Source organism: Hylobates moloch, unplaced genomic scaffold (assembly GCF_009828535.3).
Source record: "Hylobates moloch isolate HMO894 unplaced genomic scaffold, HMol_V3 SCAFFOLD_23, whole genome shotgun sequence".
In the NCBI taxonomy this organism is placed as follows: domain Eukaryota; kingdom Metazoa; phylum Chordata; class Mammalia; order Primates; family Hylobatidae; genus Hylobates; species Hylobates moloch.
The window spans coordinates 10,593,357-10,617,479 of record NW_026652298.1 but is presented as its reverse complement, the minus strand read 5'-3'; the positions used below and the strand labels follow the sequence as shown (position 1 = coordinate 10,617,479).

The 24,123-nt window shown below is 37.2% G+C and overlaps 1 protein-coding gene across 1 annotated transcript in view; it reads right to left on the bottom strand.

Annotated features, from left to right (window-relative positions):
• NDUFAF2 (NADH:ubiquinone oxidoreductase complex assembly factor 2) overlaps positions 1 to 24,123 on the bottom strand; it is a 216,035-nt gene that overhangs the window by 46,492 nt on the left and 145,420 nt on the right. The window contains exon 3 of the mRNA XM_032145426.2: positions 8,172 to 8,212. Coding sequence (XP_032001317.1) covers positions 8,172 to 8,212 — 41 coding nt within the window. The remainder of the gene's footprint in view (positions 1 to 8,171; positions 8,213 to 24,123) is intronic.

Genomic DNA, 24,123 nt, shown 5'->3' with positions numbered 1-24,123 from the left:
TTCCCCTTTGTAATTGGTAAGTAATCTGTAGGGAAATGCCTTTAGATCATGTAAACAGCCTGCTCCCCAACAGAGTTTGACTCAATGATTTTAGTATCTGCCGATAATTTTTTCCCAATTATCACTTGGATAGTGGTGATTTTCCAACTCTGTTATTTCTTCTATATTTATTGGTTAGCATCTAATTGCTTCTTAAACAGATTTTTAACTAGGTCATTGTTTTTAGTGTGAGCTTAAAGTCCACTTTGAGAGTTTTCTGGCACTGCCAGTTACTGAGCATTCTGTGGTTCTACGGTTTAAATTGGATTACTTCTCAGATTTCTCCTTTGCCAGATTAGGATTCATTCTTCTCAGTTTCACTAAATCCATTACCACTTGTCCATCTGCTTTCCTGCCTCCAAAACTTTTTTTTTTTTTTTTTTTTGAGACGGAGTCTTGCTCTGTCCCCCAGGCTGGAGTGCAGTGGCGCAATCTCGGCTCACTGCAAGCTCTGCCTCCCGGGTTCACGCCATTCTCCTGCCTCAGCCTCCTGAGTAGCTGGGACTACAGGCGCCCGCCAACACGCCCGGCTAATTTTTTGTATTTTTTTTTAGTAGAGACGGGGTTTCACCGTGTTAGCCAGGATGGTCTCGATCTCCTGACCTCATGATCTGCCCGCCTCGGCCTCCCAAAGTGCTGGGATTACAGGCTTGAGCCACCGCGCCCGGCCTTCTTCCTGCCTCCAAAACTTTATTGATGGTTTGCATGCTCATGTTTCTTTGATCTTGTGGGTTTATGCCTTTTAAAATAAATTCCTTCACTATCATTTTCATTAGACTTGAGAGTGAACTTATGTGTTTGACCCACTACCTTTACTTGAAAGCCCTTTATACTTTCCTTGCTTTCAAACTTTATGTAAATGGTATACTGTATGACATCTTCTGTAGCTGCTTTTTTTTTTTTTGCTCAGTATCATTGCTTCTGAGATTTATCCATGTTAAAACATATAGCTCCAGTCCACTCTTTTTTAAGTTTTTTTCATTCATTTTAATGAATGATGTTAAACAGGTATGAACATGCTGCAATTTTCTTATTCATTTCTACTACGTTACTAAAAGTGATATTGTGAAGTTTGGGGTGGGGAGTGGGAGGTCCATTTAACCATAAATACATACATACACTCTTTGCAATTTAAGTCAACAGGAAGTAGGATTCTATACATAAAATGGCAATTTTAAGACATTTTAATTCTGTAACTTATAAAATGAACCTAGTAATACTGGGCACAGATAATTCACTTAATGAATGCCAGTTATTTGGAGACAACACTGAAATGGGCCTGAAAAATTCAGAAATAAGATTCCTCTCTAAATGTTAAACTATAAGATCAACACATCATAAGCCAGAGAAGAAATAGGAAAAGGATAAGACAAAAAAATAGCTGCAGGGCCAGTAACATCTGACCAGAGTATAACTACTGTCATAGCAAAGGAAATACGTCAACCAGAACCGAGAAGCAAAGAAAAAAACAGAATCATAGAGACAAATGCTGGCAATCCACAAAAACACTGTCCATGGGAACAGGAGGTTTAACCAGCACCTGGCAATTTTTCTATTCCAATTCGTAAGGCTATTTCTAATACAGAGATAGAATTGAAAATTGTAGCCAATTCTCTTTAAATATTTCCATTGCTGGGGTCAGACTATCCTTGTTGTAAGGTGGATGCAACATGAAATTTTAAGCCTGAGGCAATTAAACATTTATTTTACTTAACTCCCCTTATTCCAATGTCATATTTACCAAGCAGTCTCCTGTTTTTTTTTCTGTGCCAATTTCATTTCTTACTGTAAATTAATACATGGGGATTGGCCACCATCTCAAATTCACATGCATTTAGTCACTGTGATGTCCTTTAGGGCCAAGCAACCTTAGACATGAACAAAAGTGGGTCTTTGGAGCCTGCAGCCCAGATTTGAGAATATGGTCAAGTAAACAAGACATTATGATGTGTTGTCCTATCCAGCCATCCCAACCTTTTTTTAGACCACAGCAGCACCATCTCCAACAGCAGCACCATCTCCAACTTCATTCTCTACTGGTTTCTAGAATCTCCTCTTTCTTTTTTATGGAGTATGTATATTAAAAATGAAGTAAGCAGAACTCTAATATTGTAACTTTTTTCTACCGCCTGTAAACCTATACTAAATCATATAATTTGTCAAAAATTGGCAATAAATGTAACCACTTGTTCAAACAAAAAACTTTACTCTTTTCCTATTGTGTTAGTATAAAAAAAAGAAGCAATATTTCAAAGTATTTGCTATAAGTGGCTTCTAATGGAATAGAGTTAGGACTAGGAAAAGTCTACCTCATTAGCTCTGTGAAATGTGAATTCACCTTATACAGCACTGAAGAACACATGCTGAACTATTACCAGATGCTCCTCAACTTATGATGGGGTTATGTCCTTATAAACCCATCATAAAACTGAAAATATCTTAAGTCAAAATGCATTTGATACACTTAACCTACCAAACATTATAGCTTAGCCTAACCTGTCTTAAACATGCTCAGAACGCTTACATTAGCTTACAGTTGGGCAAAATTATCTAACACAAAGCCTATTTAATAATAAAGTGTTAAATATCTCATGTAATTTATTGAATACTGTATTGAAAGTGAAAAACAGAATGGCTGTATGGGTACTCAGAAGTATAGTTTCTACTGAATGCATATTGCTTTTTCACCATTGTGAAGTTAAAAAATCCTAAGCTGAACTATCCTAAGTAAGGGACCGCCTTCACTGGTAACCTGCAGGTAAATGTGAATTCCTATGAACAAAATACAGACAACGATCAACTTGGAAATATGTTTACTTTTACAAAATTATTTTGTAGTTGGCTGATAGAAATTCAAACCCATCTCACAGAAACCATGTAATTACATAGTATTGAGATTTTTAAGTCTATAACAGCCAATCAAACCAATAATGAATCAGGCTCTGTGTTAGGTGCTTATGACACACAAATGAATAAGTTATAATCCCTGTGCCAAACAGCTAATAGAAATATGGATAAATAAAACACAGAATTTTAATACTGAACTTAAAGGGTTATACAGGAGTACACAGCAGTGTAGTTATACCAAGAAAGTAGTGATTAGCTCTATCAGTTAATAAGTTGAGGAGAAAAAAAGGTGAGGAAAACAACCAAGGATTTTAAAGGGCCTTTTAAAAGGAATTAAACATAAGCAGGAGTACGCCAGTTGATGGGAGAAGAAGATATTAAACTTGAGAAACAGCAGGGAGTTCCTTGAAGAGTAGGGTAGAGTAGGGTAGAGAAGAGTAGGGTAGCCTAAGGAGGCAAAACTAGAAAGTTGGGCTGGGCCCAAATCAGGAAGCCTTGCATAGTATGCCAAGGAGTTAGACCTACTGTTGGCCAGAGCTCCCAGAAAGTGTGACTAAAAGTTGATCCCTTCAGTTTTCAAGGTGGCCAGGAAAATTACTGTTTGATCACAGGGTATGTGTATGTTTGATTCTATAACAAACTGTCAGTTTTCAAACATGATTGTATCATTTTCACCCCAACCAGCACTGTATAAAAGTTGTGGGTGCTCCAGTGATGGCTGTTGTCAATCTTTTAAATTTAAGCCATTTTAATGGGTGCGTAGTGGTATCTCATTGTGGTTCCACTGATTACTAGTGTTGTTAAGTATATTTTCATATACTTAAAACGTGTCTTACAGAGTGCCTGTTCAAGATTTCTGCCCAATATTTGTTAGCTTCTTTTTTATAACACTGAGTTGAAGTGTTCTTCATATAGCCTAGATACAATTCCTTTGTCAGATATATCTACTATGATTATTTTCTCCTAGTCTTTTGATTTCCTAATATTCTCTTATAATGAGCATTAGAATTTAATTGATTAAATCTGATTAATCTGTATTTTTCCTTTACAGATTGTTCTGTCTCCTGTCTACCTCAAAATTGCAAAGATATTCCACTGTTTTTTTCTTCTAGAAGCACAATAATTTGGCTTTTATGTCTAGTCTATGATCCATCTTGAATTAATATTTGTGTATGATGTGAGGTAGGGATCAATTTTTCCCCATATGGATATTAAGTTATTCCAGAACCATTTGCTAAAAAGATTTTCCATTCCTAATTGTGTTGTTTTGATGTCATTGTTAAAAACCAACTGGTTGTACAGTATCTACTTTTTGGACTTTTGTTTTTTCCATTGATTTATTTACCCAGTATCTTAATGCCAGTATCATACTGTCTAGATAACTATAGTCCTAAAGTAATTCTTAAAGTCAGACAGTATTAGTCCTTTAATTTTCATCCCCTTTTTCATGGCTGCTTTCAGCTATTCTAGGTCTTTTACATTTCCAAATACATTTTCAAATCAGCATGTTGATTTCTACCAAAAAAGTCTGATGTGGTTTTAACTAGATATTTATTTTATTAAATCTATAAATCAGTGGTTCACAAAATATGGGCTATGAACCATCAGCATCAGCATCATCCAGGAACATGTTATAAATGCAAATATTCAGGCCCTACCCCAAAACTAGTGGATCAAAAACTCTAAGCTTGGGGTCCAGCAATCTGTGTTTTAACAAGTCTTTCAGGTGATGCAGATGCAAAATAAAAGCATAAGAACTACTGTGGATAAGTTTGGGAAGAATGAATACATTAGCAATATTGTACATTCCAATCCATGAACAGATACTTCTCCCCATTTATTTAGGTCTTATTTAATTTATCTTACCAACATTTTGTAGTTTTGAGTACACAGATCTTACACATGTTTTACTCACTAAATTCCATAGTATTCTATGTTTTCTAATACTGTTGTAAATGACATTCTCATGGCTGCTGGCTAACCTTTGGCAATAATATATAGGAGATATGAAAGGAAGTTTATTGGGAGTTGGGTATTCACTAAAAGATCTGAAAAAAAAAATCTAGTTTCTGGATCCAGTTGTCAACTTGGAAGGAAGACAGTGGACAGAGGAACATGATGAAGTGCACCAGGAACATAAGATCAGCAAAATCTAGACTGTGGCAAACTCTATAGGCCACCTGGGCTAGGTTTTTTAACACATAAATTTGTAAGAAAGTAAAAGAGATGGAAGAGGATAGACTGAAAGATTTAAAAGAAATATGAAGTTTTTACAAAATGGACAAGTCTAAACTATAATGTACATTTAGGTGAAAAAACCATTTAAAATTAGAGGAAATGATTACTATAAAAGTTGGCTTAAGGTTTTCTTTTGTCAGGAGAGAGAGGGTTGTGAGTAGGATGGGATATAGGGGGCTGAAGTAGATGGCAAAGTTCTATTTCTTGACCTGGGTGGAATTTGCCTTATAATTTCACAGCTTAATAACTAAATAAGCTATTTTTTCGTTATGGTTTATAAATATATGTTTTACTTTACATTAAGAAAAATTTTTTCCTCTTAATATGATGCATCTAGAATTTGGATTTGAAGAGTGTAAAAGTTACAGTGGTAAGAACTGTGTTTGATAAAAACTAAAGTGTGCCTAATGAAGTGGTTGTTCACTTGAGGCAGGGATACTAGTGTGGATAAAGTCAAAGAACTGGGTAGCTAAAATTTGGGAAGGCATTGAAAGGAGAAGACCATATTCCAGGTTCTAATCTTGGCCCTCAGTATGGCAGACTGGCTTGGGTGTTGGCAAACATAAAAATGATGGTCAGGTACAGAGAAATATAGGTGGATTACAAAGGTCCTCCACTCTCTTGGGCCCACAAACCAGACTATTTGGGGAAGCAAGAAGCAGTTGAACTCACTTTCTTTATGTGGGGCGTGGGAAAGCAAGCACAACTTACTTCAAGGAAAAAAAGGAACTCACTATCTTGCAGGCACATACGGATTTCAGTTGAGGTTATGTGGTAGAGAAAGTTTCCAGGAAAATATTAATGGTGAATGGTAATTTGCTAACAAAGAAACAGAAATTCCTGAAACACAATGGAAAGGGCCAAGAGGAAGGAAAAGAGAGAGAGAGAGAGTGTGTGAGTGTGTGTGTGTGTGTGTGTGTGTGTGTGTGTGTGTGTATGTATTAGGGAGGGTACAAAGCAGCATAAAGAACAATGTGATTAATAGTATACTAAAAGGGAGGCAACAAAAGAGGGCTCATTTTGGATAATCAAAATTAACAAGAGTGAGCTCAGGGATGGAAGGACTTGGTGTGTTCTGGCTAGAGATTGTTTGAGGTGCTGAAATTACCTAAAATTTACAGAAGTCGTGCCCGAGGCCCAACAATTGCAATTGCCTCCATTAATCACTTTGCATATTAATATTTCTATGAATAAGGCTTTCAAAGTTCTGAGGATGGAGGAAGCAAATGATAATAGTAGATACTGGTGGAGCCAAGATGGCCAAATAGGAACAGCTCCTGTCTACAGCTCCCAGCGTGAGCGATGCAGAAGACGGGTGATTTCTGCATTTCCATCTGAGGTACCGGGTTCATCTCACTAGGGAGTGCCAAACAGTGGCTGCAGGACAGTCGGTGCAGCCAACCATGCGCAAGCTGAAGCAGGGCGAGGCATTGCCTCACTCGGGAAGCACAAGGGGTCAGGGAGTTCCCTTTCCTAGTCAAAGAAAGGGGTGACAGACTGCACCTGGAAAATCGGGTCACTCCCACCCTAATACTACACTTTTCCAATGGGCTTGGAAAACGGCACACCAGGAGATTGTGTCCCGCACCTGGCTCGGAGGGTCCTACGCCCACGGAGTCTCGCTGATTGCTAGCACAGCACTAAACATGGAAAGGAACAACCGGTACCAGCCACTGCAAAAACATGCCAAATTGTAAAGACCATTGAGGCTAGGAAGAAACTGCATCAACTAACAAGCAAAATAACCAGCTAACATCATAATGACAGGACCAAATTCACACATAACAATATTAACTTTAAATGTAAATGGGCTAAATGCTCCAATTAAAAGACACAGACTGGTAAATTGGATAAGGAGTCAAGACCCATCAGTGTGCTGTATTCTGGAAACCCATCTCACGTGCAGAGACACACATAGACTCAAAATAAAGGGATGGAGGAAGATCCCAAAACAGCTTTTATTCCAAATTTTATCAATGCTGGAAAGAAGGGTCTGCGAAAAGTAGGCCAAGGCAGAAACAATATACAAAGCTAGAAATGGGTCAAGAGATGTACTCAGTCAGACCCTGGCTGAATGAACATTGATGGGTTCAGTATATGACACATGTATGGAGCAAGTAAAGATAAGCATGCCAGTTGAGGTATCATCCTTATTCTGCTCTAGAGCACTCCACCTCCCAACAAATGGGGATTGAGTATTGGAGCCCATTTATGTTGTCATCAGGGCTGGTAGTAGTGACGGAATAGGCAACAGAAAAGAGGAGGGAAGTCCTAAATAGTAGAAGAAAGGGAATGCCTCTAGACAAAAAGTAAACAAGGCAGTATACTAATGCATTTAGAGACTCTCCTTTTATGAAATTACTTCTTATAAAATAACTTTAGAGGCCTTTATAAAGTATTTTTAAAATTAAAATTTTTATAAAATAATCTATATAAAAATTATGTTGTAATACTCATATACCATAGCATTTCTATGTTTTTTATTGTTTATCACTGACTACAAAGTTTTAAGTTTTAAATAAAAAGTCAACTAATAATTACTGTTATAAAATAATTGCTAATTCTGTATTTTAAAGTTTCTTTGGATACCTGATGGATTTAAATATATAATATTAAGGGAAACATAAGAGCATGATTTGGATAGGACAAAGAGATTCAGTGTTTCTCAAACTTTTCCACAAAAGCTTGAGTATTGGCACAGAGAACCCCCAGGACCCAGGGGAAATGACCTGGTGCAAACTGCTCCAAGTTCAGACTTTCTACAGAGTGTTTTAATTTTGTTTTAAATTTTTATTATTTCACTTTAAAATTTATACAAATTTTGTTATATTCCATAATATGAGCATTTATTTTATCATATATTATTTTATTAATAATGTAGGTTTATATATTAATTTATTATAAAATGTTAAATTATAAAATGTGAAGTTATTTTCTATGATGGAATAAAATCAACACTTTGGGAAAATACATCATAGTTTTTCTGAAGCTTCGTATACCCTTGGGAATATATACTCCTAAATGATATCTTCCTTGTGTAGTCTTACCTCCATAGTAGGTGGAGTCTTTCTTGTTCTTCTAATCCAAGCTAGAAAGAAAAATAATATTTAAATGTCAGTTTTCCATAATTTACACTAACATTTTTATTCATAAAACAAATTTGAGTACCTACTCTATATTATTTTAGGTACTGGAGATACAGCAGGGAATAAAACAGATTAAGTCCCTTCTCTACTATAGCATATGTACTACTGAAGGGGTTGCAGAAAATAAACACACAAACATGTTTGGTGGTGATATGTGTCGTGAAGAGAATATAATAGTGTAGAGAAGATAAAGAGGGGACAGTTTCATATGTTTAAAATCATACCTCCTAATCATCTAAATTCGACTGGGTATATTTATGGCATACAAGCCAAACCAAAATACAACAAACTTCAAGACAATATCAAAATTATATTATTCTGGAAATTTGAATTAGTTATTGTTCAATTTATAAAGGAAGGGACTTAGAAAAGTTTTCATTTACAGAGATTTCTTTTCTGATTTGCTCCAGCAAGCAGCTACTCAATGGTTGAAAAATATCATCAGGCCTTAGCTCTAACACTTGGGAGATGGGCTGCAGAGATAGAGCCCACATTTGTTAAGTGGCTGCTGGGGCCTGGGTACTGTGCTGGATGCTTTGCAGCAATGGGAAGGGAGTGCGGCAGCTGCCTTTTGGGAAGTTATCAGAATCACATGGAAGACAGTATAGTATAGTGCTTATGAGATTCTAAAGTCAGATTTTCTAGGTTCAAATCCCAGCTTCATCACTTACTGTCTGTGTCACCTGGAGCAAGTTATTTAATTTTGTAAGCATCAGGCTTCCATCTATAAAATGGAAATTATAAAAGCATCTAACTTCAGGGTTGTTGTGAAAATTATATGCGATAATATACATAAATGCTTACTTTGAAGCCTGGCACATAAGTCTAAGTTATTAGTATAATTATTACTATTATTCAACAAACCTCTTAAAAATAAGACTCAAAAAACAAAAGATCAATAATATCTGCTTAGCCTACAATGTTGTATAGGAGACTGTGAGAAAATATATTGTAGGGAATATGATCTTGAAGGCCATTGTTTTATCATTTTAGTTGATTCACTCTTCACTACAAAATTGAAGAAACAGAAATAAAATGACTTCCTCAAATTTATACATTAAGTAGTAATGGTTGTATTTGAATTCAGATCTGACCCTGTCTCTGGCTCTAAAAACCATCTATACTCAACTAAGCATTCCTTCGAAGTTTATGAACAACATGCAAAGAACATTAAACCAGAAAGAGGAAGTCAGGCTAGGTGTGACCCTAACTACATGTTAGAAAAATAAGAATTATTGATCCCATTTTAGAGATTTGGAAACTGAGGCCCAGAGAGATTAAGAAAATTTCCTAATGCCATCTAACTAGCGACTGGGAATTAAACCCTGGTTGAACTGGCTCTAAAGTCTTAGCTTTATCCATTCACCAGCCACTCTCTCTTGTGACCAGCTCTAACAGCCGGCCTTATTCATCTAGGCACAGACTGTCACTGACTTGCAGTAGTTTGACTTAGGATTTTCGACTTTATCATGGTGTGAAACCATTCTGTTTTTCATTTCAGTACTTATTCAATGAATTACATAAGTTATTCACAACTTTATTATAAAATAAGCTTTGTGTTAGATGATTTTGCCCAACTGCAGGTTAATGTAAGTGTTCTGAACACATTTAAAGTAGGCTAGGCTAAGCTATGATGTTCAGTAGTCTAGGTGTATTAAATGCATTTTCTACATGATGACATTTTCAACATATGATAGGCTTATTGGGACATAACCTCACTCTAAACCAAGGATCATCTGCAATAGCACCAGGACCTGTCTTCATAAAAAGCCCAGCACTGAGTGGTTTGTGGGGGTGGAAACAGCAACATTCAACTGCGGGCTTGGGATCAGTCATTTCCCCCTGCTCTATTCTCTCTTGCACTTATCCCTTACATGTATCTCCAATAGAGTTCCAGTGTTCTCCATTCTCTACTACCATTTCTGAACTTCTACCCTTGTTATTCTTTCTGCATTCTGTTTCCTTCTTTCTTTTTTTTTTTTTGAGACAGTCTCGCTCTGTTACCCAGGCTGTAGTGCAATGGTGTGATCTCAGGTCACTGCAACTTCTGTCTCCCGGATTCAAGTGATTCTCCAGCATCAGCCTCCCAAGTAGCTGAGATTACAAGTGCTCACTACCATGCCCAGCTAATTTTTGTATTTTTTGTAGAGATGGGGTTTCACCATGTTGGCCACGCTGGTCTTGAACTCCTGATCTTCAGTGATCTGCCCACCTTGGCCTCCCAAAGTGCTGGAATTATAGGCGTGAGCCACTGCACCCAGCCTGCATTCTGTTTCTATTAGCTTCTACTCCTATTTGGCCAATTTCTAGCCAAAACTTGTACAGATTTTTTTTTTTTTTTTTGAGATAGTGTCTCACTCTGTTGCCAGGCTGGAGTGCAGTGATGCAATCTTGGCTCACTGCAACCTCCGACTCCCTGGTTCAAGCAATTCTCCTGTCTCAGCCTCCCGAGTAGCTGGGACTACAGGCACTTGCCACCACGCCCAGCTAATTTTTGTATTTTTAGTAGAGACGGGGTTTCACCATGTTGGCCAGAATGGTCTCGATCTCTTGACCTCGTGATCCACTCGCCTCAGCCTCCCAAAGTCCTGGGATTACAGGCGTGAGCCACCGCGCCTGGCCAACTTGCAAAGGTTTTTATCTCCCTTGTGAGTCTGTAAGGTTGTCAAAGGCAGGAGGTACCCATGGGAGATTTATTTTTCTGTCATTTTAAGTACCTACTCTTTTGGGGTATTTACTCTTTTAAATGCTTTAAAAGAGTTGGTACTTTAAAAATTGAACGAATATTTCTTCTGAAAAATATTTGTTCTATCAGGATTTTGATCTTTATTAGAAAATCCAGCTTAGCAATACCACAATTCCTTTGTGTAGTCAAGGAAATAAGTGACTTTGGGAATTTTTCAGCTGCCTCTTTATGGCCCAAATTAAAGTTACTTAGATTCAGGCCAAGATGGACGACTAGAAGCAGCTAGGGTGCGTGGCTCTCATGGAGAGCAACCAAAGGGGCGAGTAAACATAGCCCCTTCAACTGAGACATCCAGGTACTCGCAATGGGACTAATCAAGGAAACAACTCGACCCCTTGAGAATGAAGAAAAGCAAGACAGCACAACAGCCCACCCCGGAGTGACATGGAGCCAGGGGAACCTCCCCCACCTAGGGAAGTGGTGAGTATTCGAATGTGTGACCCTGGGAAACCAGGCTTCTCCCGTGGATCTTTGCAACCCTGAGTCAGGGGATCTCCTCCTAAACCCACTCCACCAGGACCTGTGGTCTGACACAGAGCTGTGTGGACTCTTGGCAGAGCAGCCACTCAGGCATGCACAGAGGCGCAGAAGCTCTACATACTTAGGCTCCAGGCTTCCTGGGAAGAGTGACTGCAGCTCTGTCAAGGCAGGAGGTTCGACTTCTGTACATACCCCTAGGAAGAAGGCTGAATTGAGGGGGCTAAGCAGTGATGGTCCACAGGCCCCACTTCCACAGTGCCTCACAGGACAAGACTCACTGGCTTAGAATTCCAGCCAACCACTGGCAACAGTGTCGCCCCTACCTGGGACAGAGTTCCTTGGGGAAGGGAAGGATCGCCATCTTTGCTGTTTGGATAACTCAGCAGTTCCAACCTGTGAGCTTTGGAGAGTCCAAACCGACCAGAAACAAAAGGGATCTCCCAGTACAGCACAGTTGTTCTACCAAAATGTGGCCAGGCTGCTTCTTTAAAATGGGCCCCTGATCTGTCCCTCCTCACTGGGCAGGAGCTCCCCACTGGGGCCTCCAGCCACCCTGCCCATGTTCTCAGGCTGACAGAGATTTGAGAACTTCCTGAGACAGAGCTCCCAGAGGGAGAGTTAGGCCGCCATCTTTGCTGTTTGGGTGACATAGCCATTCCAGCCTCCAAGCTTTGGAGAGTCCAAGTTGACCAGGGGTGGAAGCGGTATCCCAGCACAGCACAGCTGCTCTATGAAAGCATAGCTAGACTGCTTATTTAAGCAGGTCTCTGATCCTGTTCCTCTTAAATGGGTGAGACCTCCTAACTGGGGTCTCTAGCCCCCTCCTACAAGTGCATTCAAGCCGGCAACAGGTCTGTACCTCCCTGGGAAGGCGCTCCCAGAGAAAGGCGCAGGCTGCCATCTTTGCTGTTTCCCAGCCTTCATTGGTGATGCCTACAGGTACTGGAAAATTCAAGGTGACTAGGGACTGGAGTGGATCCCCAGAAAACTACAGTAGCCCTACGGAAAACTGACCAGATTATTAAAAGAAACAAACAAACTAAAAAATAAAAACCCATCTAAAGGTCAGCAACTTCAAAGATCAAAGGTAGATAAGTCCACAAAGATGAGGAAGAATCAGTGTGGGAACACTGAAAACTCAAAAAGCCAGAGTGGCCTCTTTCCTCCAAATGACCGCATCACCTCCCCAGAAAGGGCTCAAAACTGGGCTGAAGCTGAGATGGTTGAAATGACAGAAGTAGAATTCAGAATATGAATAAAAACAAACTTCACTGAGCTAATGGAGCATGTTGTAACCTAATGCAAAGAAGCTAAAAATCGTGATACAACATTGCAGAGGCTGATGGACAAAACAGCCAGTATAGAGAAGAATGTAACCAACCTGACAGAGCTGGAAAACATAGTACAAGAATTTCATAACGCAATCACAAGTATTAATAACAGAATAGACCAAGTGAAGGAAAGGATCTCAGAGTTCGAAGCCTGTCTTTCTGAAATAAGACAGGCAGACAAGAATAGACAAAAAAGAATGAACAAAACCTCTGAGAAATATGGGATTATGTAAACACACCAAATCTGATTGATTGGTGTATCTAAAAGATACGGGGTATCACTGACCCCACAGAGAGAAAAACCATCAGAGAATATTATAAATACCTTTATCCACATGAACTAGAAAGTCTAGAAGAAACTGATAAATTCCTGGACACATACACCATCCCAGGACTGAACCAGGAGGAAACTGAATCCCTAAACAAACCAATAACAAGTTCTGAAATTGAGGCAGTAATAAATAGCCTACCAACCAAAAAAAGCCCAGGACCAGACAGATTCACAGCTGAATTCTACCAGATGTACAAAGAAGAGCTGGAACTACTCCTACTAAAACTATTCCAAAAAATTAAAAAGGAAGGACTCCTCCCTAACTCATTCTATGAGGCCAGAACCACCATGATACCAAAACCTGGCAGTGTTTGATACCACAAAAAAGGAAAACTTCAGGCCAATATCCTTGATGAACGTCAATGCAAAAATCCTCAACAAAGTACTAGCAAACTGAATACAGTAGCACGTCAAAAAGCTTATCCACCACAATCAAGTTGGCTTCATCCCTGGGACGCAAGGCTGGTTCAATATATGCAAATCAATAAATGTGATTCATCACATAAACAGAACTAAAGACAAGAACCACATGATTATCTCAACAGATGCAGAAAAGGCTGTCAATTAAAATCAGCATCCCTTCATGTTAAAAACTCTTAATAAACTAGGCATTGAAGGAACATACCTTAAAATAATAAGAGCCATATATGACAAATCCACTGCTGATATATGGAATGGGCAAAAGCTAGAAGCATTCCTGTGATGGTTAATATTCAGTGTCAGCGTGATTGGATTGAAGAATGCAATATATTGTTCCTGGGTGTGTCTGTGAGGGTGTTGCCAAAGGAGATTAACATTTAAGTCTGTGGACTGGGAAAGGCAGACCCACTTTCAATCTGGGTGGGTACCATCTAATCAGCTGCCAGCATGGCTAGAATAAAGCAGGCAGAAGAAAGTGGAATGAGCAGACTTGCTGAGCCTTCTGGCCTTCCTCTTTCTCCCATGCTGGATGCTTCCTGCTCTCGAACTTCAGACTCCAAGTTCTTCAGTTTTTAGATTCTTGAACTTACATCAATGATTTGCCAGCGACTCTTGGGCCTTCAGCTGCCTATTGAAGGCTGCATTGTCAGCTTCCCTACTTTTGAGGTTTTGGGACTCAGAGTTGCTTCCTTGCTCCTCAGCTGCAGACGGCCTATTGTGGGACTTCACCTTGTGATCATGTGAGTCAATTCTCCTAATAAACTCCCCTTCTTATATTCATATATCCTATTAGTTCTGTCCCTTTAGAGAACTCTGACTAATAAAATTCCCCTTGAAAACTGGCACAAGACAAGGATGCCCTCTCTCACTACTTGTATTCAACATAGTATAGGAAGTTCTGGCCAGGGAAATCAGGCAAGAGAAAAAAAGGAACGGGCATCCAAATAGGAAGAGAGGAAGTCAAACTATCCCTGTTTGCAGATGACATGATCCTGTATCTAGAAAACCCCACTGCCTCAGCCCAAAAGCTTCTTGAGCTGATAAGCAACTTCAGCAAAGTCTCAGGATACAAAATCAATGTGCAAAAATTGCTAGCACTCCTGTACACCAACAAAACTCAAGCAGAGAGCCAAATCACAAACAAACTCCCATTCACAATTGCCACAAAAAGAATAAAGCACCTAGGAATACAGTGGAGGTGAAAGATCTTGATAAGGAGAACTACAAACCACTGCCCAAAAATCAGAGATGACACAAACAAATGGAAAAACATTCAATGCGCATGGACTGGAAGAATCAATATTGCTAAAATGGCCATACGGCCCAAAGCAATTTACAGATTCAATGCTATTCCCATTAAATTACCATTGACATTCTTCACAGAACTAGAAAAAAATATTTTAAAATTCATATGGAACCAAAAAAGAGCCTGAATAGCCAAGGCAATCCTAAGCAAAACAAAACAAAACAAAAAACAAACAAACAAAAAACAAAGCTGGAGGCATCACACTACTCAACTTCAAACTATACTACAGAGCTATGGTAACCAAAACAGCATGGTACTGATACAAGAACAGATGCATAGACCAATGAAACAGAATAGAGAGTCCAGAAATAAGACTGCACACCTACACCTATCTGATCAACAAACCTGACACAAACAAGCAATGGGGAAAGAATTTCTTATGCAATACATGGTGCTGGGATAACTGGCTAGCCATATGCTGAAAATTGGAACTGGACCACTTCCTTACACACACACACAAATTAACTCAAGATGGATTAAAGACTTAAATGTAAAATCCAAAACTACAAAACCCTGGAAGACAACTTAGGCAATACCATTGAGGATATAGAAATGGGCAAAGATTTCATGAGAAGACACCAATTTTCAAAACAAAATTTGCAATTTTGTTGCAATTGCAACAAAAGCAAAAATGGACAAATGGAATATAATTAGACTAAAGAGCTTTTGCACAGCAAAAGAAACTATCAACAAAGTCAACAGACAACCTACAGACTGGAAGACAATTTTTACCAACTATGCATCTGACAAAGGTCTAATATTCAGCATCTGTAAGAAACTTAAACAAATTTACAAGAAAATAAACAACCCCACTAAAAAGTAGGCAAAAGACATGAACAGACACTTCTCAAAAGAAGACATACATGTGGCCAACAATCATAAAATAAAAAGCTCATTACTGATCATTAAAGAAATGCAAATCACACCATCTCACACCAGTCAGAATGGCTATTATTAAAAAGTCAAAAAATAACAGACGCGGGCAAGGTTGCAGAGAAAAAGGAATGCTATACATTGTTGGTGGGAGTGTAAATTGGTTCAACCATTGTAGAAGACAGTGGTCCTCAAAGACCTAAAGACAGAAATACCATTTGACCTAGCAATCCCATTACTGGGTATAAACCTAGAGGAATATAAATCATTCTATTATAAACACACATGCATGTGTATGTTTACTGCAGCACTATTCACAATAACAAAGACATGGAATCAACCTGAATGTTCATCAGTGATAGACTGGATAAAGAAAATGTGGTAAATATACACCATGGAATACATGCAGCCATAAAAAAGAACAAGATCATGCCTTTGCAGGGACATGGATGGAGCCAGAAGCCATTATCCTTAGCAAACTAACACAGGAACAGAAAACCAAATAATGCATGTTCTCACTTTTAAGTGGGAGCTAAATTATGAGAACAAATGGACACCTAGAGAGGAACAACACACACTGGAGTCTATTGGAGGGTGGAAGATGGGAGGAGGGAGAGGATCAGGAAAAATAACTAATGGGTACTAGGCTTAATACTTGGGTGATTAAATAATCTGCACATCAAAATCTCTGGACACACATTTACTTATGTAACAAACCTGCATATGTACCCCTGAACTTAAAATAAAAGTTTTTTAAAAATAAAGTTACTTATGTATAATTATGAATTTTTTCTAGAAAAGAGCTTCCTTTTAAAATAACTCAACATGAACTATATATCTATAAAAGGTTTTCAGCAATATATCTTCAGTTTTAATGTAGAGTAGAAGTTAACTCTAATTTTAGAAAAATCAACTTCTAGGACAGGTGTCAGCAAAGTATAGCCTGCAAGCCAAGTTCAGCCCACCGCTTTTTACATTTTTTTAATGGTTGTAAAAACATCAAAAGACGAACAATATTTCATGACATGAAAATCATAGAGAATTCAAAATTTCAGTGTCTAGAAATAAGGTTGATTGGAACACAGACACACATTTGTTTACATATTATGTGTGGCTGCTTCTGTGCTACAACATCAGAGTTGAGTAATTGTAACCAACTAAGTGGCCCATAAAAAACCTAAAATATTTACCATCTGGACCTTTAAAGAAAAAGTTTGCCAACCCCTGTGCCAGGGCTATGATTAACTATAATCCCTTTAGCGAAAAATACATATTTTGATGCAAAAACACTTTCATATTATTTAAAATAAAAGCCATTATTGATTATTATACTTTTAACTAATGATTACCATGTATTCTAGAGTCTAAGAACACACACTAGTGGGCATAAGACCGTGCTGAAAAAGTATAATGGCATAATGCACACTTATCGTCACCATGAGAAAAAGAACTCTAAATAACAATCTGCCCTACTGATGAGTCTATAAAATAGCATTTTCAGTTCTCTTGTAAGGCTGAAAAAAAAATAGTTCAATTGAATACAAATCATTAAAAAAATTCCAAAGTAGTTAAAGAGATTGGAGAAACTCTGTTATATGTTTTCTAAAGCTTACTGGTTTTGCATAAGTTTATAAAATTCATCCATTGATATAAGAACGTAATAGAACTTAAATACTGAATGTATTATAATAAATATCGCCTAGTCTATTTACTGTCAGGGGACTTCTTTTAGCTTCATTTTCAATGACCATTTAATGGATCTTGGTTTTATACAGATACATAAACATAACTACTGAAATAAACTTGTATATTTATAGTTGTACAATAACCAGATACTTGAAATGTCCTGTTGGGATGATGAGTGATGCCACTACTATTTGTTATGCATCCTGTAAAGGTTACAGCCGGAAATGCTTAACGTGACCGCTTATTTGTAAAATCATACCCAATTTCCCAACTACTACATACAACAAATGATCAGCTGAAGTTTGCATTAATATCAAGACATTACTTTGTTGTTTTTGTTAACTTCAAAACAGTCTGAAACTGAACCATTATCCAATTATAAATTATATAATTTTGCCACTGCCAGTGATATTTATGTGGTGAAATCTGTATCAGTCCTCATTATAATGTAAACATTGTTTGAAATGAATTTAGCAAGGTAACTGGACAGTTTACACCTTATGATCCTAGCATTCTTTCATCAATATTCATTTGCATTCTCACCAGTATGCATGGGATTTTCACTGAACTTTAATATTCCTATTAGAATATAAGCCACTATAATAACATTAAAGGTGAGTATGCAAATTAAAGCACCCTTTAAGCACGTAAAGAGACTAGAAGAATCAAGCAAGAAAATATTTCATGAAGCATACACTCTTCAAATCTCCATAAGTGCTAAAAATGGCAAATACACCTTTAGAAGCGTTGTCAATAGAGGCTAAAGTAAATGAAATACTCTATCACCAGATCCAGTAGGTAACCATTCAGAACAAAAATTATGGAAAGGTTATCAATAGTCTACAACCAAAAGATATTACATTAGAAATATGTGCTTACTTCACTTACAGAAGAGACTGTAATAAAGCCTCATCTTTAAAAAAATGATCTTTGCTAGTTCTGAGTGCTGACACTTCATAAAGGACTATAAAAATAAAAGATCCAGTTTTTACTGTGAAAATCCTTCAAAGGATATATTATGAAACAAATCATTTTCCAATTATTGACTTTCAAGGATATCTTAGAGATATTATTAAATTAAGTTGGCATCTTTAAGTTACAAATTTTGTGGTGCTCATGGCTATTACTGTCTTTTTTCTTAATCAACTTTATTGAGGTATAATTTACAAAATACTGTGAGCCATTTCAAGTGTGCAATTCCACAACTTCTAACAAAAATATTTACAATCCTGTGATTAGCACCACAATCAATAGATAGAACATTTCCATCACCTATAAAAGTTCCCCAGTCTGTTTACATGGAAACACCACCTTACCCTACCCATAGTCCCCAGGCAATGAGTGATACTCTTCAGGTAGCCTACACAACCACCACTTCCTGGTATTCATACATTTGTATTATCTCTTCTACTTGAGTGAGGGTAGGACCCATGACTTCTAATTATAAGAACATGGCAAAGGTGATGGGATATATGTGCTCATGTGATTACATTATACAAGATTATGGTGCTCATCTTGGCTGGAGTATTCTCCCCCCTGGCTGGCTGTAAGGAAAATGTGGCCATATTGGGAAACACCATTGGCAAGAAATTGCCAGTGACCTCTAGGACTCAGTGTGGTCTTTGGCCAACAACCAGCGAAAAAGTGAAGCTCTCAGTCTTACAACTGCAATGAACTGAATGCTGCCAACAACCACACAAGTGGGATGGTAGAGCTTTTCCTAATCAAGTCTCTAGATGACTAGCCTTGGGTTGATTACAGCTAAATGAAACCCTTAACTAAAGAACCTAGCTAGGCTGTGCTTGGGCTCCTGATGCAAAGAAACTCTAAGATAATAAATGTGTCTTATTTTAAGCTATTATTATTGTGGTAATGTTGACATACAGCAATAAAAACAAACACAATGAACATATCAGCAGTTCATTATTTTTTATTGATGTGTAGCATTCCTTTGCATGGAAGTATGACAATTTGTTTATCCTCTCACTTGTTGGATATTTTAGTGGTTTTCAGTTTTGGGCTATTATGAATAAAGCTGCTGGGAAAATTCGGGTACAAGAATTTGGTTGGACTTATGTCTTTATGTCTCTGGGTGAATACTTAGCCATAAAATGTCCAGGTTGTAGGATAAGTGTGTATGTTTAAACTGATAAAGAACTAATAAACTGTTTTCCAAAGTAGCTGTAACATTTTACACTCTAGTCAGAAATATATGAAAGTTTCAGGTACTTTACATCTTCATGAATGTATTGTCAGTTTTGTTGATATTATCAATTTCTAAAATATCAGTCAGTCTAGTTGTATGTAGTGGTACTTCACTGTTGTTTTAATTAGTATCCCTTGATGATTACTGATTTTATGTATTGTCTTAGTCTGCTTCAGCTGCCATAATAAACCACCACAGACTGAGTGGCTTAAACAACAGAAAGTTATTTTCTCACAGTTCTGGAGGCTGGAAGTCTGAGATCAAGATGCCAGTATAATCAGCTTTCTGGGGCCTCTTCTCATGGGTTGTAGGCAGCCATCTTCTCAATGCGTACCCATATGACTTCTTTTTTTGTGCATGCTCAGGGAGACAGTACAGCTCTCTGGTGCCTCTTCTCCTACGGGCACTAATATCATCATTAAGGCCTCACCCTCATGACCTCATCTAACTCTAATTGCCTCCCAAAGGTCCCATATTTCTAAATACCACCATATTTAGAGTTAGGGCTTCAACACATGAATGGGGTAGAAGAGTGTGGTGGAACCACATTTAGTCCACACCATAAATCCTCTTTGGTAAAGTGTCTGTTTATGCCTTTTGCCCACTTTAAAATTAACGTTTCCCTCACTGAGGTATGAGAGTTCTTTACATATTCTGAATACAAGTTCAATGTTAGACATGTATGGCAAATTTTTCTCCCTGTCTATGGCTTGTATTTTCCTTTGCTCTAATAAATCTGTTAAAAACAAGAATCTGTAAAATTTTGGTGAAGTCCAATTTATCATTTTTTTTTAAACTTTGTGTTTTAGGGTCCTATTTAATAGTTTTTTGACTATTCATAATTGAAAGATTTTTGTTCATCTTTTTCTTCTAAAAGTTTATTAGTTTTAGCTTTATATTTAGGTCTGTGATAAATCCCAAGTTAAATTTCTTGGGGGATTACATAAGGTAATGTTCAAGGTTTATATTTTTCCATATGGAAATTCAGTTATTCAACACAAGCTATTGAAAAGAATTTTCCTTGCTATTGAAAAATCAATTGACCATATAAGTGTGAGAAAACTTCTGGATATTCAGGTTGGTTCCATTAGTTGTATAACTATCCTTACATCAGTACCAAACCACCTTGATAAATGTAGATTTATATTGTTAAATTCTCCAATCTTGTTCTTTCTCCAAAAAAGTTTTGAGTATTCTAGGTTCTCTGCATTTTAATACAAAATTTAAAATCAGCATATCAATTCCAAAAAGGCTGTTAGTATTTTGATTGGAGGGCAATGAATTTACAGATCAATCTGAAGGGAAATAATGTCTTTTAAATATTAACTCTTCTGATCTATGAAAATTGTACATCTCTCTATTTAAGTTTTCTTTAATTTTTCTCAGCAATATTTTATATTTTTCTTTTCTTCCTTTCTTTTTTTTTTTAAGAGACAGGATCTTGCTGTGTCACCCAGGCTGGAGAGCTGTGGAGTGATTGCAGCTCAGCATAACCTCAAACTTCTGGGCTCAAGTGATTCTCCCATCTCAGGCTCTTGAGTAGGCTGGGAAGACTACAGGTGCACACCACCACACCTGGCTAAAGTGCTTACTTTTTGTAGAGATAAGGTGTCGCTATGTTGCCCAGGTTGGACTGCAAGTCCTGGCCTCAAGTGATCCTCCCACTTTAGCCTCCCAAAGTACTAGGATTATAGCCATGAGCCAACTCACTCGGCTGATATTTTATGTTTTTCAATGTAAAGGTCTTGGATATATTTTTGTAAATTTATCCCTGAATCTTCAAGTTTTTAATAGTATTTGAAGTAATATAATTTAAATTTTTACTTAGAAATTGTTTGGTATTATTATGTAGATATATAATTGATTTTATATTCCCTTGTATCTTGAAAAGTTACAAAATTCACTTAATTTTTACATATTTTTTGTAGATTGTCTACATGTAATCATGTCATCTGTTTCTTATCTGTATTCATTTATTTTTATTGCTTTATTGCATTGACAAGAATTTCCAAGATGATGTGAAATGTAAATAGTCAAAGAAGATATCCTTGTCTTGTTCCCAATCTTAGGGGGAAAGTGTTCTGCCTTTCACCATTGAATGTGAGGTTAACTGTAAGTTTTTTTTTCCTCCCTTAATGCCCTTATCAGGTTGAGGAGCTTCTTTTCTATTTTAAGTTTGTGGAGAGTTTTTAATCATAAATGTATATTGAATTTTGTCAGTTCTTTTCTGTACCAACTGGAATTAACTCATGATTTTTCTCCTTTTTGTTATTATGCTGAATATAAATTGATTTTCAAATGTTAAACCAATCTGTATTACTGGGATAAACTCCACATGGTCATGGTATACTGCCCTTTTTATATATTGCTGGATTCAGGTTGCTAATATTTTGTTAGTGATTTCTACATCTATGTTTATGTAGGATACTGGTTTGTAGTATCTCTTTATTGTTTCTGTCAGGTTGATATCAGGTTAAACAGGGCCTAATAAAATGAGTAGAGAAGTATTCCTATCTCCCACATTTCTGGAAAGAATATGTGGCCCATCCTGGTGAATGTTCCATGAGCATATGGAAAAAAATGTGCATTTTACAATTGCTCAGTGGAGTGCCCTATGTCAACTGGGTCATGTTGTTTGATATAGCTGTCTTCTATATATATATCATTCTGACAACTTCTGCTTTTTGTGTGGCATTTCTAGACCATTTAAATTTACTGTACCTATTTACATAGGTTTAAATCTACAGATATTTGTATACGTATATTCATAGCATTATTCACAATAATCAAAAGGGGGAAGCAACTCCAGTGTCCACCATTCAATGAATGGATAAACAACATGTAGTATCTATATACAATGGAATATTATTCAGCCCAAAAAAGGAATGAAATTCTGATATATCCTATAACATGGATGAACCATGAAGACATTATGCTGAGGGAAATAAATAAGCCAGACATAAAAAGGGCAAATAGTGTATGACTCAATTTCTATTACGTACTTATAGTAGTCAGATTCATAGTGACAAAAAGTAGAATGGTGGTTGCCAAAGACTGGGAGAAAGGAGGAAATGGAGAGTTGTTTTTCAATGGGCATGAAGTTTCAGTTTGGGAAGATGAAAAAAGTTCAGGCGATGAATGCTGCTGATAGTTGCAAACAGTGAATGTACCTACAGCCACTGAACTGTATACTTAAAAATGGCTAAAATGGAAATTTTTATGTTATGTATACTTTACCACAATGAAAAGGGAGGATAATTTAAAAATAAAATCAATCAATGTAATAAATCATATTAACAGAATGAAAAAAAATCATAAAAATAATCTCAAGAAATGAAGAAAACACATTTGACAAAATCCAACAGCATTTATGATAAAAACGCCCAGCAACCTAGGAATAGAAGAGAGCTTTTTAATCTGACAGCAGGCATCTAAAAAACCTTACAGCTAATATCATACCTAATAGTGAAAAACTGAATGCTTTCCCGCTAAGATCAAGAACAAGGCAAAGTTGTTCACTTTTACCAGTTCTACTCATCATTATTGTGGAGGTTCCTTGCCAGTGCAGTAAGGCAAGAAAAAACAAAGGCTTATGCATGAGAATAGAAGAAACAGAAGGAAAAGATTGTTTATGCAGACAACCACAAGAAGTTTACAGTGAAGGTGATACAATTGATGAGTTTAACAATGTCACTTAAAAGTACACAGTTGATATACAAAATCAGTTGTATTTCTTTGTATTATCAATGAACAATTTGAAATTGAAATAGAAAACAACTAGCAATAGCACCAAAAAAATCAAGAAACACTTAGGTATTAGTTTAATAAAATGTGCAAGATCTATAGTTGAAAACCACAGGCCTGAGGGGTGGCTCACACCTGTAATCCCAGCACTTTGGGAGGCCGAGGTAGGCAGATCACTTGAGGTCAGGAGTTCGAGACCAGCCTGGCCAACATGGTGAAATCCCATCTCCACTAAAAATAGAAAATTAGCAGGCCGTGATGGTGTGTGCTTGTAATCCCAGCTACTCATGAGGCTGAGGCAGAAGAATTGCTTGAACCCAGGAGGCAGAGTTTGCAGTAAGCAACAAAAATAAACAATGGGGCATGAAAACTCTATTCAATAAATGGTGCTGGGATAACTGGCTAGCCATATATAGACAAATGCAAGTTGACCTCTACCTTTCACTGTATACAAAAATTAACTCAAGATGGTTTAAAGACTTAAATGTAAGACATCAAAGTATAATATCTAGAATCTATAAGAAACTTTAATAAATCAAAAAGAAAAAAAACACCATTAAAAAGTGGGGAAAGGGCATGAACAGACACTTCTCAAAAGATATACACGTGGCCAACAAACATGAAAAAATACTCAATATCACTAATCATCTGAGAAATGCAAATCAAAACCACAATGAGATACCATCTCACACCAGTCAGAATGGCTATTATTAAAAGTAAAAAAATAAGA